At 48.9% G+C, this 17781-nt stretch overlaps 1 protein-coding gene across 1 annotated transcript in view; it reads left to right on the top strand.

The window, feature by feature from the left end:
* The first annotated feature begins 3015 nt into the window (after positions 1 to 3015).
* Positions 3016 to 17781, top strand: part of LOC115075972 (ly6/PLAUR domain-containing protein 3-like) — a 74077-nt gene continuing 59311 nt past the window's right edge. The window contains exons 1-4 of the mRNA XM_029576980.1: positions 3016 to 3086; positions 3292 to 3425; positions 5231 to 5325; positions 5440 to 5560. Of these exons, the coding sequence (XP_029432840.1) occupies positions 3371 to 3425; positions 5231 to 5325; positions 5440 to 5560 (271 nt within the window). The 5' untranslated portion in view covers positions 3016 to 3086; positions 3292 to 3370. The remainder of the gene's footprint in view (positions 3087 to 3291; positions 3426 to 5230; positions 5326 to 5439; positions 5561 to 17781) is intronic.

The raw sequence follows: 17781 nt of genomic DNA, 5'->3' as shown, positions 1-17781 counted from the left end.
GAAATAAAAGACATAACATTTAATGATTGTAACTCAGCTACGGAACTCTGGTTAGACTCAACCAAGAAAATAGCCAATGAAATAAACCCCATCAAAACAATAACTATCAAAAAAACAAAACAAAATAACCACTGGCATAATGCAAAAATAAAAGATGCAAAAAGAAAGCTCAGAAAATTTGAAAAAAACTGGAGAAAACACAAAACAATTTAAAATCTAACCAAATTCAGGAAACATCTAGCCTCCTACAAACAACTGATCCTTAATACTAAAAAAGAATACTATTCCAATAAAATAGAAAAGTTTGCCAATAACCCAAGAACCTTATTCTCCATAGTAACAAATATCACAAATGACAAACAAGAATCACCTCAAAGTCTTCCTGAATCAAAATGCAATGAATTAGCTAAATTTTTTAGTGACAAAATATTAAACCTAAGAAACAAACTCCCAAAAAACAGCAAACAAGCAATCGTAATGCAAAAGAGAGATGTTAACATATGGTCCTCATTTATAGAAATATCAGAACAAGAAGTTGAATCAATGATAAAAAATATAAACCCTGCTCCACATAAAATCGATACAATACCAACAACTGAGATAAAAAAGATTACCAATGTAGTAACCCCAACACTAATATCATAAACCTATCCCTAACTGAAGGATTAATGCCAGATAAACTAAAAGGGGCAATCATTAAACCAATGATCAAAAAGAAAAACAGTGACCCACTAATCCTCATTAACTACTGCCCAGTCTCAAACCTCCCATTATTAGCAAAATTAATAGAGAAAACAGTACAGAAACAGCTAGCTGAACACCTAGACAATAATAATATATTGTACCCATCGCAACATGGCGTCCGAAAACACTACAGCACTGAGACATTACTTCTCTCTCTAACAGACAACATACTAAGAGGTTTTGATAACAGTAAACATTACATCCTTATAATGCTCGACTTATCTGCAGCCTTTGATACAGTAAACCACAGAATACTACTAAAAAGACTTGAAGAAATTGGATTATGTGACAAAACAATAAACTGGTTCAGATCCTACCTAAACAACAGGTTCTTTCAAGTCCAGATAAAAAACTAATTATCAGAAAAATTTAAACTTAAAACAGGAGTACCTCAGGGTTCAGCGCTGTCTGCTACCCTCTTTAACATATATATGCTACCCTTATGTCATCTGCTGGCAGGCCTAGGGATAATACATTACATTTATGCAGACGACATTCAATTAATTCTACCAATAGACGACACAACTGAAAAAACATTAAGTCTAGCCAACATGTACCCAGACATAATGAAACAACTACTAAACCAAATGGAACTGGTCATCAACATTGACAAAACTGAATTCCTTCACCTAGAGAGAAAACATACTGAAATCATTCAAACACCAATAACCCTGAGAAATAACAAAAAAATTGAGCTAACCGAAAAAGTAAGGAATCTGGGAGTAATAATGGACCCAGAAATCAACCTGAAGCAACACATATCTATAAAAGTAAGAAAAGGCTAAGCAAAATTATGGTCCTCAGAAGATTGAAACCATTACTCACACCCGCCCACTTCAGAACAGTATTGCAAACACTTATCTTTTCCTGCACTGACTACTGCAATGCACTCTTACTAGGACTCCCAAGCACATCGATAAGACCACTCCAGATACTTCAAAATACTGCAGCCAGAATACTGACGGGAAAAAAGAGGAGGGACCATATAACCGAAACTCTAGCAGACTTACATTGGTTACCCATCGAACACAAGATAAAATACAAGGCCTTATGTACCATACACAAACTAATATATGATAAAGAAGCAGACTGGCTAAACACAGCCTTACGAGTACACGTTCCACAAAGAAACCTCCGCTCAGCAAACAAAGCACTACTAACAATCCCTTCAGTAAAGTCAGCAAAATTAACCCAAGTGAGAGAAAGGGCTTTATCATTGGCTGGGCCCATACTATGGAACACGATGCCCCCTGAACTCAGATTACAGAATAATCTCAAGACTTTTAAGAAAAATTTAAAAACATGGCTCTTTAAAAAAGCCTTCACTAAAGAGTGTGGAAGGTAGAGAATGAAAGTACAGAGTAATGCAGATGAGAATGAATTTACTCAATCCTACATTTAAGAAGTAATATCTCAAAGAGATAGTAACTCAATAATATACCTGGACTTGACCAACATTACTCAAATAATGATTTTATTTATGAAATTGTAACCAAACTTTATTGGCACCTGTTAGAATGTACGATATTCTAGATTTACTAACCTTAGTCTATGTGCCTATTTGTAAACCGTTGCGATGGTATATAACTTAGCGACGGTATAGAAAAGTTTTTAAATAAAAAAATAATCGGATGTCTCCCCTCTGCTGCTCATGTCCCCTCTTTTGCCCAACCCAACAATAAACGACATATCAAAAATTGCCCGCACGAGAAACCCCAACCATGAGCCCGCATAAAGAAGGAAAAGCCCGTCAACTGTCTAGCAACTCCAGCCCTTGAGGTCCCTTTGGCTTTTGCCACCTCTATGTAGTGCATTATGCCCAACTCAGAAACTGGTTCCCCCATTCCAGCCCCATTTGTAGAAAAAGGACACCATCTTCTCAGCCCCTTTCATGTATGCAGACCACGTGGAAGGGGCTAGTGACATTTGTAGCAACCTGCAGGCTTCTGGATACCAAACTGCCAAAGGAAAGTGTTGCGCCCATCGGTCGCAGATGGCTGCGCCCTCTGTTGCTCACCTTTTTTCTTCCCAATCCATCGACTCTGGGTAAGATGGCTGCCTCCGCCTCTGAACGCCGACCTCCCCGGCGTCCCCAGGACAGCGTGGGCAATTGCATTTGCCATTTTAATCCTGGAATCACCTAGGGCATGCGCCCGCCAGCCCTCCTATTATGCGCATCATGGCGGGAACCTCGGGGGCATCCCCTCCGCATGACGTCACTGCCTATGTGTATTTAATCTCTCTTCTCATTTCCTCCTATGAATTAGCAAGGATTCCCTTCCTGCTGATTTCGCCTCGCTGCAGACGCTCACTGCGCTTTCTTCTTGCATCGGACGACTCAGGTACCTGCTCCTCGGGGGCCTTGCCTCACTCCGAATCTACCCTTCGGGGTTAAGCTTGCTTCCAGCTCGGATGCCTAAGGTTCCCACCCCTCAGGGACCTTGTCACGTCCCGGACCTCCACTCCACGGAGGTTCCTCTCTACGACTGCCTACTGCTATCAGAGTGCGTACCCTGCTCTCCAGCCTGTCTCTCTCACCTTCTACAGTGTGGATTCATGGCGTATCCCGCTCTGCAGACCACTACCAGATCTATCTCTCTCTGACCTACCATCTGTGATTGGATTCATGGCGTACCCCGCTCTGCGGACCACTAGCGGATCCACCTTCTTCCTCCAACTTGGTGAGAGTACATCTCCGCGTTACCCACACTGCGGAGCACTGACTGGTAGAGAATTGAATCGTGTGCCAGATCATCTTAACGATCAGATTCGGCTGGGGGGGGGGGGAGAATCTGATCATTAAGATATGTGAATTGGAATCGTTTCCGATTCCAATTCACATCGCTAATTTTTTTTTAAGTGAGGCCCGCGCCGCTAAAAAAAAACAACCCACCCGACCCTTTAAATCGACCCCCCCCCAAAACCTTTTAAAATTACCTGGTGGTCCAGGGGGGCCTCGGGGAGAGATCCAGGGGGGCCTCGGGGAGAGGAGAGATCCAGGGGGGCCTCGGGAAGAGATTTCCCGTTCCCAGGCATCAGCTGTTCTAAAAATAAAATGGCGCCGATGCACCTTTGCCCTTACCATGTGACAGGGTATCCTTGCCATTGGCCGGCCCCTGTCACATGGTAGGAGCACTGGATGGCCGGTGCCATCTTTAAAGATGGCGCCGGCCATCTTTACTCATTAGCCCATAGGGGCCATCCAGTGCTCCTACCATGTGACAGGGGCCGGCCAATGGCACGGATACCCTGTCACATGGTAAGGGCAAAGGTGCTTCAGCACCATTTTATTTTTAGAAAAGCTGATGCCTGGGAACGGGAAATCTCTTCCCGAGGCCCCCCTGGATCGCCCCCCCCGAGGCCCCCCTGGACCACCAGGTAATTTTAAAAGGTTTTGGGGGGATCGATTTAAAGGGTCGGGTGGGGTTTTTTTTTTTGTGGCGTGGGCCTCACTTAAAAAAAAAGGGTCGGGAGGGTGGGGGGGGGTCGATTTAAAGGGTCGGGTGGGGGTTTTTTTTATCAGGCCATCAGCGCCATTTTAATTGGTGGCAGCCAAATTGGCGCCGATGGCCCGAGAGCGGGAGATCGCGCCGGGACCCCCCCCCACTGGACCACCAGGTAACTTAACATTTTGAGGGGATTTGAGAGGGTGGGGGAGGGTAAGGAATTGGTTTTAAAGGGTCGGGGTGGGTTTAGGGGTTGTTTTGGTGTGCCGGTTTTCCTGCCCTCCCCCAAATAATTCCTGTGCCCTATTTAACGATACAATACAAATGCCCCTGACGATAAATCGGGGGCATTTGTATTGTATCGTGCACTCTAACGATTTTGGACGATTTTAAAATTATCTGACGATAATTTTAATCGTTCAAAAACGATTCACATCCCTACTGACGGGACTATGTCATCGGGGACCCTCCTCCTCTGTGCTGAGGTTCTCTGCCCGTTCCTCAGGTCATATTCATTGCTTGCGTTGCGCCCGTCGGTAGCAGACGGCTGCGTACTCTCTGCCGGCTGCGCCCTCTCTGCCTCACCTCTTTTCTCCCTCTCTCTTCTCCTCTGGGAAAGATGGCTGCCTCTGCTTCAGTGCCAACCTCTCCAGCATCCCCAGACCGGCATGGGTGATTGCGTTCACCATGTTCTTCCTGAGGCCTTCTAGGGCACGCGCGCTCGCGTTGCCTTCACCTTTGAATGCATCATGGCAGGAACCTCGGGAGCGTCCCCACCGCATTACGTCACTACCTCCGGGTACTTAGCCTCCGATCTCCAACACTGCTATGATTTAGTAAGGATTCTGGTCCAGCTAATTTCGACCGCTTCTAAGCTGCCCACTTACTACTACCCTCCAGGGTCACGCTGGTTCTAGGACACTCTGGGTACCCGCTCCTCGGGGGCCCTGCCGCTCCTATCCATCCTCTGGGGTTTCCTCATTTACTACCGACTCTGGACACCCACTCCTCGGGGGTCCTGTCTTTTCTATTCTCTGCAGGCACCCGTCTAGAAGGACGCCTGGGTACTCACTCCTCGAGGGCCTTGCCACTCCTACCTCTCCTGGGTTCCTGCGTCTCACAGACCACGGCATCGGTATTCTGCCAGCCTCACTACCATACTACTGCAGAAGCTATAACCTTGATAGCAGCTACCAGCCTCATGAGTACCTCATTCTTCACTCTCTCTACTTGTCTCACCATTGACCAGATTCTCGGTGTACTCCGCCCTGCAGACCACTACTGGATCTACTGTCTACATTCTCCGGGACTGGGTTCTCAGCCTACCCCACTCCGTGGACCACTACCGGACCCTCCGCTCCCAGCCTCAGGTGAGATCAACTCAGCACTTGTGTCACCAGTGTCTGGACTGAAATCATCTTCTGAGATTACTCAGAGACGAAGTGAGCTGCCTGCTCCTCGGGCAGTGCTACTTGCTGTACAATAAAGCTTCTCTTCCTTGTGTCCGCTTACTCTAGAGGTCAGCCTATTGCTGTGGTTCCCCACAGGGCCCCTCCCCATGGGAGGAGTCATCACCACAACAACCAGGGGTCCATAGAAATGCCACAAACAAACACAAATGCATGATGTACAATAAAGACTCTCTATACTCTGTGTCTGTTACTACTGGGAGCCAGCCTATCCCAGCAAGTCCCTACAGGGATCCGCCCTGTGGGAGGAGCCATCTCTTGTTGCAACCAAGGGCCCATGATTCAGGTCAAATTATAACAGAAAGTAGGTACTGAAGCTCCCTGTAGATCCGCCTCTAGCGCGAGTTTCGGGAACGTATCCCACTTCGAATGAGAATCATCCAAAGTGTTAGAATTGCCCGGCACGTGCCTAGCCCACGCAGTCACATTTAGTTCCATGCATCACAGTATGAACTCACGCAGCAAATTCGAGACTAACTAACATGTTGTTTGCAGCTCTCTTGTTGATAACTTCTACTACACCCTGGTTATCACACCAGAAATTAACTTTTTTGTTCCTGATCTGCTCACCCCATAGTACCACTACTACTACTGTGGGGAACAGCTCGAGGAACGTGATGTTCCTGGTGGTGCCGGAATGCATCCACTCCTCAGGCCACTGAGCCACGCACCATGCTCCTTGGTAATACGCGCTGAACCCAAACGAACCTGTCGTGTCAGTAAACAGTTCTAGATTGTAATTTGAGACCACTTCCGACTGCCACAGCAATGTGCCGTTGAAGTTGGACAGAAATCTGTACCAGATAAGCAAGTCCTCGCGAATTCCCTTTGATATACAGATATGGTGGAAACTTTTCCTGACTCCGGACATTGCGGCTGACAGCTGCCGCAAGAAGGCTCTTCCCATAGGGATAACCTTGCAAGCAAAGTTTAGACTACCCACCAGTGATTGGACCTGCTTTAACGTCATTTTCTTAGCGCTCTGAGCTCGCGAGACCAGTCTTTTAAGCTCTTTTAGTTTTTCCTCTGGTAACTGTGACTGCATGGATATTGAGTCTATTTCGATGCCCAAGAAAACCAGCCATGTAGAGGGCCCTACTGTTATGGTTGAGTGTGTTTTGGTGGATCCTTGGGTGCTGTGGGTGATGACCACACCCATGGGGAGGAGCCCCGTGAGGAGCCACAGCACTGGGCTAGACTCGTAATGTACAAAACACAGAAATCTTTTATTAAACAGCTTGAAGAGGACCACCAGAGGTGGCAGTAGTGAGGCAGTTTTATATATTCAGTCTCAGGGACCTCAGCAGAGGGAGCCCTTCTCTCCTTGATGGTGAAAGGAGGTTCCGCAGCAGGTTTCCCAGCAAGGATATACTGTGGATGAGATAGACTGAGAGTTAGAGTACTCACTAGATGTTGCTGTTGATATGCGATTCCACAAAGATCGTTGAAGAAGGTACAGGCACGAGGCAGGGAGAACAGGCCCTCGAGGAGCGAGTACCTGTTCCCTGTAAGGCACCTGAAATAAAGCGGAGGACCCCAAGGAGAGGGTACCCAGGTTAGCAGTACCCCGAAGGGTAGGTATAGAGCTTCCAGCGGCAGCACAGAAGCGGCACAGTAGCATAGACAAGAACAAATTAGAGTCCTTGCTAACTCAATGAGCTAGCAAACTAGTGAAGGTTATACATCCGGATGGCGTGACGTCAGCATGAGGGAAAGCCCTAGAGTTTCGCGCCAAGGTTGGAATAAAGACATGGGTTGTGCGCATGCGCGCACATCCTAGTAGGTACCTGGGAGGAGCAATGGCAGGAGGCAGCACCATAGCCGCTCCGGGGACGCCGGAAAGGTAAGCTTGTAGACGCGATGGTAGCCATCTTCCCAAGGTAAGCGGGAGGAGCCGTGAATAAGGTGAGGCAAACGGGGTGAAGCTGTCTAGCACTGATGGACGCAACAGTACCCCCCTTCAAAGGGCGTCCACACTGTTTTCCTACCAGGTCTTGTTTTTTTGCGGATGCAATTTATGGAAGTCCTGTAGCATCTCTTTATCCAGGATGTTGGTCAGTGGTGTCCAAGAGTTTTCTTCAGGACCATAACTCTCCCAAGACAGGAGGTATTCCCATACTCTGCCTCATTTTCTCACATTGAGAACTGCGTCTACCTTGTATTCGATGTCTTCTTCTGCATCTATAGTTGGAACTTCAGGTATCTTTTTGGAGAACTCACTAAGGATCAATGGCTTCAATACTGAGACGTGGAATGCATTGTGGATCTTTAAAGTAGATGGTAGCTTCAGACTGTAGGTGAGATTGCCCAATCGTCGGAGAATGGAAAATGGTCCAATGAAGCGAGGAGTGAAGTGAGATGAAGGAAGTTTAAGTCTTAAGTGCTTGGTGGATAGCCAGACTTTATCACCAGGCTTGAAGTCTGGAGCCTTGCAGTGATGAGCATCATAGCCTTTCTTTGCTCAATGTCCTGCTTTAATAAGCATCTCTTTTGTCTGAGTCCAAAGTTGCTGGATATATTTGGCAGTAGATTGAGCTGCTGGGGACAACACTGATAACGGAAGTGGCAGTGGTAGTCATCCGTAGACCACTTCGAATGGTGTTGAGCCAACGGATGTTGCTGGATGAGAATTAATGGCAAATTCTGCCCAGGGCAACATTCACGCCAATCATTCTGGCGAGAGTTTACGTAGGCACGAATGAACTGCTTGAGTGTCCTGTTCATCCTCTCTGTTTGCCTGTTGGATTTTGGATGGTATGCGGAGGTGAAGTCGAGAGAAATATCGAACTTCTTACAGAGTGCCTTCCAGAAGTTAGCTGTGAATTGGACTCCTCGATCGGAGAATATGTGCTTAGGCATGCCATGCAGGTGGAAGATGTGCTTAATGAATAACTTGGTGAGCTCCATGTCGGTGGGTAATCCTGGGAGAGCCACAAAATGAGCCATCTTCAAGAACCGATCTACAGTTACCCAAATAGTGTTGTTTCCTCTGGAAGATGGTATGTCTACCACAAAGTCTGTGGCAATATGTGTTCATGGTTCTTCTGGCATTGGCAAGGGTTGGAGTAGACCCCATGGACGACCTGGCAGCGTCTTCTGTTTGGCGCAGTTTGTGCAGGAGGCAACGTAGGAAAATGTGTCTCCCTTCATGTTGGGCCACCAATAAAAGGATTGCAGCTTAGACAGAGTTCTACGTTGGCCAGGGTCTCCTAAAAGTTTAGAGTCGTGGGCCGAAGCCAATAACTTCTTTCTGAGGTTCTTGGGTACGATGGTCTTTCCTGCAGGTACTGAGTGAGTAGCTGCCAAAATAACCCTTTCTCGGTCAATGATGTGTTGTGGTTCCTCTGGAATGTCCTCGGAGAGGAATGAGCAGGAAAGAGCATCAGCTCTGATATTCTTATCTCCAGGGCGGTACTTGAGTACGAAGTTGAATCTGTTGAAAAACAGAGACCATCTCGTTTGTCTATGATTCAGGCGCTGTGCGTGGCGGAGGTACTCCAGATTCTTATGGTCTGTGAAGACCGTGACTTGATGTTGCGCTCCCTCGAGCCAAGGCCGCCATTCTTTGAATGCCATCTTTATAGCTAGGAGCTCTGTATCTTCTATTCTGTAATTTTTCTCTGCAGGAGAGAAGCGATGGGAGAAGAATGAGCATGGTTGAGGAACCTTTGATTTACCAGCTTGGCTTAATACGGCCCCCTACGCCAACGTCTGAGGTGTCAACCTCCACGATGAAAGGCTTGGTGGGGTTCCGGTGTCGAAGGTACGGCTTGCTGGAAAAGGCGTCTTTTAATTTTTGAAATGCAGCAATAGCATCTGGAGACCAATTAATAACGTTGGCACCTTTCTTCGTATTAGCTGTAAGCGGCACTGTAAGTGAGGAGTAGTTCTTGATAAAGGTCCTATAATAGTTGGTGAAACCTAAGAAGCGCCTGAGATCTTTTAACCCAGGGGTTGTGCCCATTTCTTGATACACTCCAGCTTCTGTGGATCCATTTGAAAGCCTTGATTGGAAACGATGTAGCCCAAGAAAGGCACTGATTCCTTATGGAATTCACATTTGGATAGCTTGGCGTAGAGATGGTTCTCACGGAGCCTTTGCAGTACTCTCTTAACATCCTCCAGGTGAGTGGTCATGTCTTGAGAAAATATCAAGATATCATCCAAGTAAATAACAACACACTTGTAGAGGAGATCCTGGAAAATGTCATTCATTACATTTTGAAAGATTGCCGGGGCATTGCAGAGGCCGAAGGGCATCACTAGATATTCAAAGTGACCATCTCGAGTGTTGAAGGCCGTCTTCCACTCATCGCCAGCTCGAATGTGAAGTAGGTTGTAGGCTCCTTTCAGATCCAGCTTGGAGAAAATTTTCGCTCCTTGTAGTCTGTCGAATAACTCTGAAATCAGAGGTAGGGGATAACGATCCTTTATTGTTGTTTCATTGAGGCCCCTGTAATTTATTCATGGGCGTAATGTTCTGTCCTTTTTTCCCAAAAAGAAAAAACCTGTGCCAGCAGGGGACTTGGAGGGTCTTATGAAGCCTTTTTGGAGGTTTTCCTGAATATATTCAGACATGGCTTTATTCTCTGCCACAGAGAGGGGGTTCCATATTAGGCTTCAAATTAATAGCGCAGTCATTGGGTCTGTGAGGCGGTAGAAAGTCTGCAGCTTCTATAGAAAAGACATCTTGAAAAGATGCATATTGAGGTGGCAACCCTGGCATTACTGGGGTGGTAGGCATGCAGGATAGTGGAGCTACCTCCATCAGGCATTTACCATGGCAGTCTGGGTCCTGTCTTGACAGTTCCAGTGTAGCCCAATTGAATTGAGGCATATGCTGCTGCAGCCATGGTAATCCCAGTACTATAGGGTGCATGGCCTTCTCTAAAACAAAGAAGGAGATGGTTTCAGAATGGAGGGCATTGGTCCGTAGACATACAGGTTCTGTGAGTTGAGTTACTTCACCCGGTAAGGGCTCTCCATGAGTAGTGGAGACTTCATAGTGGAAGTGGGGATCCGTAGGTGTTCCACTAGTCGTTGAAGAATGAAATTGCTTCCCGCCCCGGAGTCCACTAGGGCAAGAGTCTGGTACTCTAAGGGTCCGCAGATCAAGGATACAGGAAGAGAGATTGGAGGAGAAGGAGTGGTAAGACCTAATAAGAGTCCTCCCACAGGACCTAGGTCTGCCAGTTTCCCGGACATATGGGGCAAGTTTGGACAGCATGGCCAGCTTGTCCACAGTACATACACAGCCCCAATTACTTCCGTGTTCTTCTCTCTTTTGATGTCAGATGGCTGCAGCCTAATTGCATAGGTGGTTCTTCTCCGGCTGATGGGACCGAAGGAACAGGCCTGGGAATGAATTTAACTTGGACTTCCCCCTGAAAGGGTTTTCTGGGAGTCTTGGTCTCTTGAACCTTGTGAAGTCGGCGATCAATCCTTGTTGCCAATTTCACTAGTTCAGCCAAGGTCTCAGGCATCTTACGAGCGGCGAGTCCTTCAAAGAAATGGGTCTTCAGGCATCTAGGGTCCCAGGATAATTCAGACGCCAGTGTCTTGAATTCAATAGCAAAGTCAGCTAGTGGTTTATTACCTTGCTTCAGGTGAACCAAAGATGATCCTGCAATGGTATACCGAGCAGGGTCATCAAAAACTGATTTAAACAGTTCAAGAAATCCTTCAATGTCATGAAGAATAGGATCCTCGCGCTCCCACAACGAAGAGGCCCAAGACAAGGCTCATCTACGACAGGATATAGGTGGTCTTGGCATATGCTGTGGGGAAGTGGCTAGGTTGCAATGCAAAGTGCATGCAGCACTGATTAATGAAGCCTCTGCACCTCCAAACTTCTCCTGAGAAGCGGGTGGAAGCAGATAGAGGCACAATTGTCTTGACCGTCACCTCAGACGGTTTAGCTTCTTTACCTTGGGTGGAAGGTGAGTTAATCTGTGCGTGCAGTAGGTTGAATGCAGCCTGCTGTTCAGAGTCTGCTGAGCCAGGCCTGGAATGGCCTGTAACGCAGTGAGCTGAGCTGGATCCATGGAGTTAGCAATCTGTTATGGTTGAGTGTGTTTTGGTGGATCCTTGGGTGCTGTGGGTGATGACCACGCCCACGGGGAGGAGCCCCGTGAGGAGCCACAGCACTGGGCTGGACTCGTAACGCACAAAACACAGAAATCTTTTATTAAACAGCTTGAAGAGGACCACCAGAGGTGGCAGTAGTGAGGCAGTTTTGTAGTTGCAGTCTCAGGGATCTCGGCAGAGGGAGCCCTTCTCTCCTTGATGGTGAAAGGAGGTTCCACAGCAGGTTTCCCAGCAAGGATATACTGTGGATGAGATAGACTGAGAGTTAGAGTACTCACTAGATGTTGCTGTTGATATGCGATTCCACCAGGATAGTTGAAGGTACAGGCACCGAGGCAGAGAGAGTAGGCCCTCGAGGAGCAAGTACCTATTCCCTGTAAGGCACCTGAAGTAAAGCAGAGGGCCCCCGAGGAGCGGATACCCAGGTTAGCAGTACTCCGAAGGGTAGGTTTAGAGCTTCCAGCAGCAGCACGGAAGTGGCAGAGAAGCATAGACAAGAACGAATTTGAGTCCTTGCTAAGTCAACGAGCTAGCAAACTAGTGAAGGTTATATACCTGGATGGTGTGATGTCAACATGAGGGAACGCCCTCGAGGTTCGCGCCAAGGTTGGAATAAAGACGTGGGTTGCGCGCGCGCACACCCGAGTAGGTACCTGGGAGGAGCAATGGCGGGAGGCAGCACCATAGCCGCTCCGGGGACGCCGGAAAGGTAAGCTTGTAGACGCGATGGTAGCCATCTTCCCAAGGTAAGCGGGAGGAGCCGTGAATAAGGTAAGGCAAATGGGGCGAAGCTGTCTAGTACCGATGGATGCAACAACTGTTTTTTGTTTTCGGCAATCGGTATACCAAGGTTGCCTGCAACATGTTGAAAGCAATGCAAGAGGTCTTCGCAGTCTCGCGAGTGTGGGCACCCCACGAATAGGAAGTCATCTAAGTAATATACTATGTTAGATGAACCGGATTCCTGTTCAATAACCCAGTGTATGAATGAGCTGAAAGTTTCGAAAAAGGCACACGTGATAGAGTAACCCATCGGTAGATATTTGTCAATGAAGTAACCTCCCTCAAATTGAAAACCCAAGAGTGAAATTGAAGTAACCTCCCTCAAATTGAAAACCCTTTCCACCTACCTCGCAGCGCTCCCAAAGAGACCTCCAGCTCCTCGCAGTCGGCGCCGCCCCGATAGGGACACAAGCCCCGCCGACCCGACAGAAAGGATCAAGCCCCGATCCCGAGCGCTGCAACCACGTGGGACAACCCCTGGACAAATCAGAAGCCAGAAGGCAGAAGAAACAAACCGCGCCAAATTTCAAGCCAGCAAAAGCGAAGGAAGTGACGAAACCTAACTAAGGAAGCAGGTAGGAGCCCTTTAAATTCGGCTCTCCTCTCGGCGACCCTTCCTTTCCACCTACCTCGCAGCGCTCCCAAAGAGACCTCCAGCTCCTCGCAGTCGGCGCCGCCCCGATAGGGACACAAGCCCCGCCGACCCGACAGAAAGGATCAAGCCCCGATCCCGAGCGCTGCAACCACGTGGGACAACCCCCGGACAAATCAGAAGCCAGAAGGCAGAAGAAACAAACCGCGCCAAATTTCAAGCCAGCAAAAGCGAAGGAAGTGACGAAACCTAACTAACAGCTCGATCCAGTATCGTCCGCTCGAGGATTGCCCGTCTGTAACGTGCTCGTAGCGCACAATTCGGGCGCGCAAGGCAGTTCGGCGATACAGTGTCCAGTTTCACGCGTCCGTATCGCTTCTGAAAACAGACGCATAACCCTTTCCGCACCCGGCATGTAAATGAACGAAAAAGCTGTATAATGAAGGAATTAGCTATTCCCCTGCGATACTGTAACGGGCGCTGATATTATCTCCTCTGTAACCCGCTGTTCTGCCGCGGCCTTAACCTGCTAGTTTACCGCCTCCCCCTAGTAGGAGTTAGTGTAGTGTAGTGTAGGGTAAAAACATTGCTTACCCGCCCTGGTCCCGTCCGGTCTCCTGCAGCCCCGTCCGGACCGGACGGGGCTGCAGGAGACCGGACGGGACCAGGGCAAAAAAAAAACAAACGAAAAAGTAGCAAGGCTCGGGCCTGCTATGGTAAGTGTAAAAAGTGTAAAAAACAAAAAACCTGTGTGTTATATAAAAAAATAAAACAATTTTAAATACCTGTCGGAGGGCCGTGGGTCCAGGCGGCCGGTGGGCGGCGGGCAGCCATCAGCGGCATCCGGTAGTCCCTTCTCCCTGCCAAAATCGCCAAAATCGCACGGGCGGGTCGGCAGCGGGGGTGGGGGGGGGGACAGCAGGATCCGGGAGCGGCGGGTAGGCAGCAGCGGGGTCCGGGGGGTCCGGGGCAGCGGCAGCGGGGGGGGGGGGGGCAGCAGGATCCGGGAGCGGGGGGGTCCGGGGGTGGCAGCGAGATCCGGGGAGCCAGCAGCGGCAGCATGTTCGATCGCGCAGGCAGGTAGGTGGCAAAGTAAAGATGGCCGCCTGCACGGGAAAATCGTGCAATTGGCCGCTGAAGACGTGACGTCACGACGTTTGGCGTCACGGGGTGTGACGTCACGTCTTCAGCGGCCAATTGCACGATTTTCCCGTGCTGGCGGCCATCTTTACTTTGCCACCTACCTGCCTGCGCGATCGAACATGCTGCCGCTGCTGGCTCCCCGGATCTCGCTGCCACCCCCGGACCCCGCCGCTCCCGGATCCTGCTGCCGCCCCCCCCGCTGCCGCCCCCCCCCCCCCCCCGCTGCCGCTGCCCCAGACCCCCCGGACCCCGCTGCTGCCTACCCGCCGCTCCCGGATCCTGCTGCCGCCCCCCCCCCGCTGCCGACCCGCCCGTGCGATTTTGGCGATTTTGGCGATTTTGGAAGGGAGAAGGGACTACCGGATGCCGCTGATGGCTGCCCGCCGCCCACCGGCCGCCTGGACCCACGGCCCTCCGACAGGTATTTAAAATTGTTTTATTTTTTTATATAACACACAGGTTTTTGTTTTTTACACTTTTTAAACTTTTTACACTTCCTGGTGCCTGTCATTTCAAATGTCATTTGAAATGACAGGTACCAGCGCACCCAGGTTACTGTATAGGCGCTGTTACAGCGCCTATACAGTAAAATGGGTTGCGCGGGCATAACCCTTCCCTAACGCTTCACAGCCGCGGCATGCATTTGCATGCGATTAGAGGAGAGTATCGGGGAGTTAGTGAAGAGAACTGTGCGTGCGGGGAGGAAGGGTGCGCCTGACACTACCTCACTGTTTTTACCGCGGCCTTACTGGATCGAGCCGTAAGGAAGCAGGTAGGAGCCCTTTAAATTCGGCTCTCCTCTCGGCGACCCTTCCTTTCCACCTACCTCGCAGCGCTCCCAAAGAGACCTCCAGCTCCTCGCAGTCGGCGCCGCCCCGATAGGGACACAAGCCCCGCCGACCCGACAGAAAGGATCAAGCCCCGATCCCGAGCGCTGCAACCACGTGGGACAACCCCCGGACAAATCAGAAGCCAGAAGGCAGAAGAAACAAACCGCGCCAAATTTCAAGCCAGCAAAAGCGAAGGAAGTGACGAAACCTAACTAAGGAAGCAGGTAGGAGCCCTTTAAATTCAGCTCCCCTTCCTGGCGTCGCGCGCCGGGCGTCGCGCGCACGAAGGAGCGCAACAAAGGGGCCTGCCCCTTTGTCTTGCCCCTTCGTCGCAGCCCTGAAGAAGCCCCGACCCATACTCACGGAAGTAACCACAGATCAACTGCAGCATAACTCCCGAGACTAACAGCAAAATATCCGAAACCTGTCAGAACCCACAACGGGTATTACAACGTTCCGCCTGCCTGGCCTCAGCCGTACCTCATCCCCCTCCACTGGACCTAGCGCGGTCGGCGACACCCATTTCGGGACGTACAGGACCTCCAAGTCAGCGCCGCCCCGCCCTGGGACTCAGCCCCGCCGACCACCGATCAAAGCCCCAGCTGCCCTGCACCCGAACCCGCAGGCCAGATGGCCCAGACGGCCTATCCACCCGCTGCCACCAATCCAGCCAACCAGAAGGCAGAGAAAGAGCCAATCAAACAATCAAAAAAGGGAACTAAACAAAAGAGAAGACCCCGCCCAGCAGAATCCTTCGCAGTGAGTAAGACACGCCCCACGACAGGCAGCAGGCCTATCAGAGCCTAGCACGAAGGGCTTTAAATTTGTACCACTCCCTGCACTAAGGAGCGCTACGGACAGGACACATCAATATTCTTCTATCACACATCCAGGACCCACTCAACAATACCCAGCCACACCCAGCACACGTCCACTACCATACAACACCCATCCAGCCACAACCAGACTCAACTTCATAGAACTCAGTAAGGACGACACTTCGGAGAAAGAACAGCGAGTAGCAAATCATTTTCCTTACCTTTTACACAGGACCATAAACTCCTCTCTCAACGCCACCTCGAACAACCACATTATCAGCAAGGAGACAATACTTACTATACCCACAACATCTTCTCAGCGGGCAGTTTAATCATCTACAAAATCTACAATGATCAACCGGCCAACCACGTACAAATCTCTCATTCCGATCATGATCTCCCCCACAACTCAGTTTTTAGGACTCACATTATTCACCATCATCCTTTTCAATGCGCAATCGCTTACTAACAAAACGCTGATACTCAACGACCTTCTTCAAGATGACAAGCCAGACTTCTGCGCCATAACGGAAACATGGCTCAAAACATCGGATATCGCCCTCTTAAACCAACTCCCTACCCAAAACTACGACCTCTTCTCCATCCCAAGGCAAAAAAAAAGAGGCGGGGGTATCCTCCTGGCAGTAAAAAAATCTCTGAGATTTACCCAACATCCAATCAAATCACCAACCAAACTCGAAATAGGCCTCTTTAAATCTGAATATCTTCAAATTCTCTTAGTCTACGCCCCTCCAAGCCTCCTAGAATCCGACTCCTCTTCTATTCTGGAAATCATTACTACGCAGCTAAACTTGGACTCTCCAACCATTATCATGGGAGACTTCAATCTTCACGTGGACAAGTCCCCTCTCTCTTCTAACTGCGAAACATTTCTCACAGCCATGACAGCCTTAGGTTTCAAACAACAAATTAACAAACCCACACACAAAGCGGGTCACACGCTGGACCTTCTCTTTACCAATTCCGGCATCTCTCTCCCAGAACATCCCGAGTGCAAAAAGGTCCCATGGTCAGATCATACATTAATCTCCACCGCATTCTCTCTATTAAAACCAAGCTACAATAATCCCCCACTTCAACCATTTCTATACAGGAAAACATGCCCCTCGGATCTCCTCGCCAAGCATCTAGCCCCAGATCTTTCACTCTTAGACGTTTCCACTCCCAACTCAGCAGTCCAATCCTGGTCGAAAATAACAGAATCAGCAGCCAATACACTATGTCCCCTAACTCCAAAAAATCTCAAACATAATGCACCAAAGAGTCAACCATGGTTCAACGAGGATCTGCGAAAACTCAAATTAACTTTACGACAGAAGGAAAAAAAATGGAGAAAAACCCCTTCACCTACTTCGCTTCAGGAATATAAACGCACCCTCCACTTCTACAAAAACAGCACATTAAAAACAAAAAGAGACTATTATGCCCGCAAGATTCACCACCTCATTTTTGACTCGAAAGCTTTATTCAATTACGTGTCCAGCCTCACAAAAGCCATCACCCCAGCAATCCCAGAGGACCTAGCAAAAACTAAAGCAGACGAATTGGCTCTCTACTTCAATAGAAAAATATCCGACCTCCTGAATAAGTTGACTCCAAATGCAAGTGGACCTTCCAATACTTCATATGTTCATCCAAACAAAGACATCACTCTCAACACTTTCGAACCCATCACTACCGATGACATCCGAACGATCTTGAAAAAAATGAAACCATCATCACACCCCTTCGACCAAATCCCTACCAAAATACTCTTACTTATCCCGGATACCATTTCTAAATCTCTAGCCGACATTATAAATTGCTCCCTAGCCCAGGGTATCTACCCAGATGACCTTAAAACAGCTT

Source organism: Rhinatrema bivittatum, chromosome 14 (assembly GCF_901001135.1).
Source record: "Rhinatrema bivittatum chromosome 14, aRhiBiv1.1, whole genome shotgun sequence".
Classification (NCBI taxonomy): domain Eukaryota; kingdom Metazoa; phylum Chordata; class Amphibia; order Gymnophiona; family Rhinatrematidae; genus Rhinatrema; species Rhinatrema bivittatum.
The sequence above is the reverse complement of the archived record's forward strand: the minus strand, read 5'-3'. Positions and strand labels throughout refer to the sequence as shown.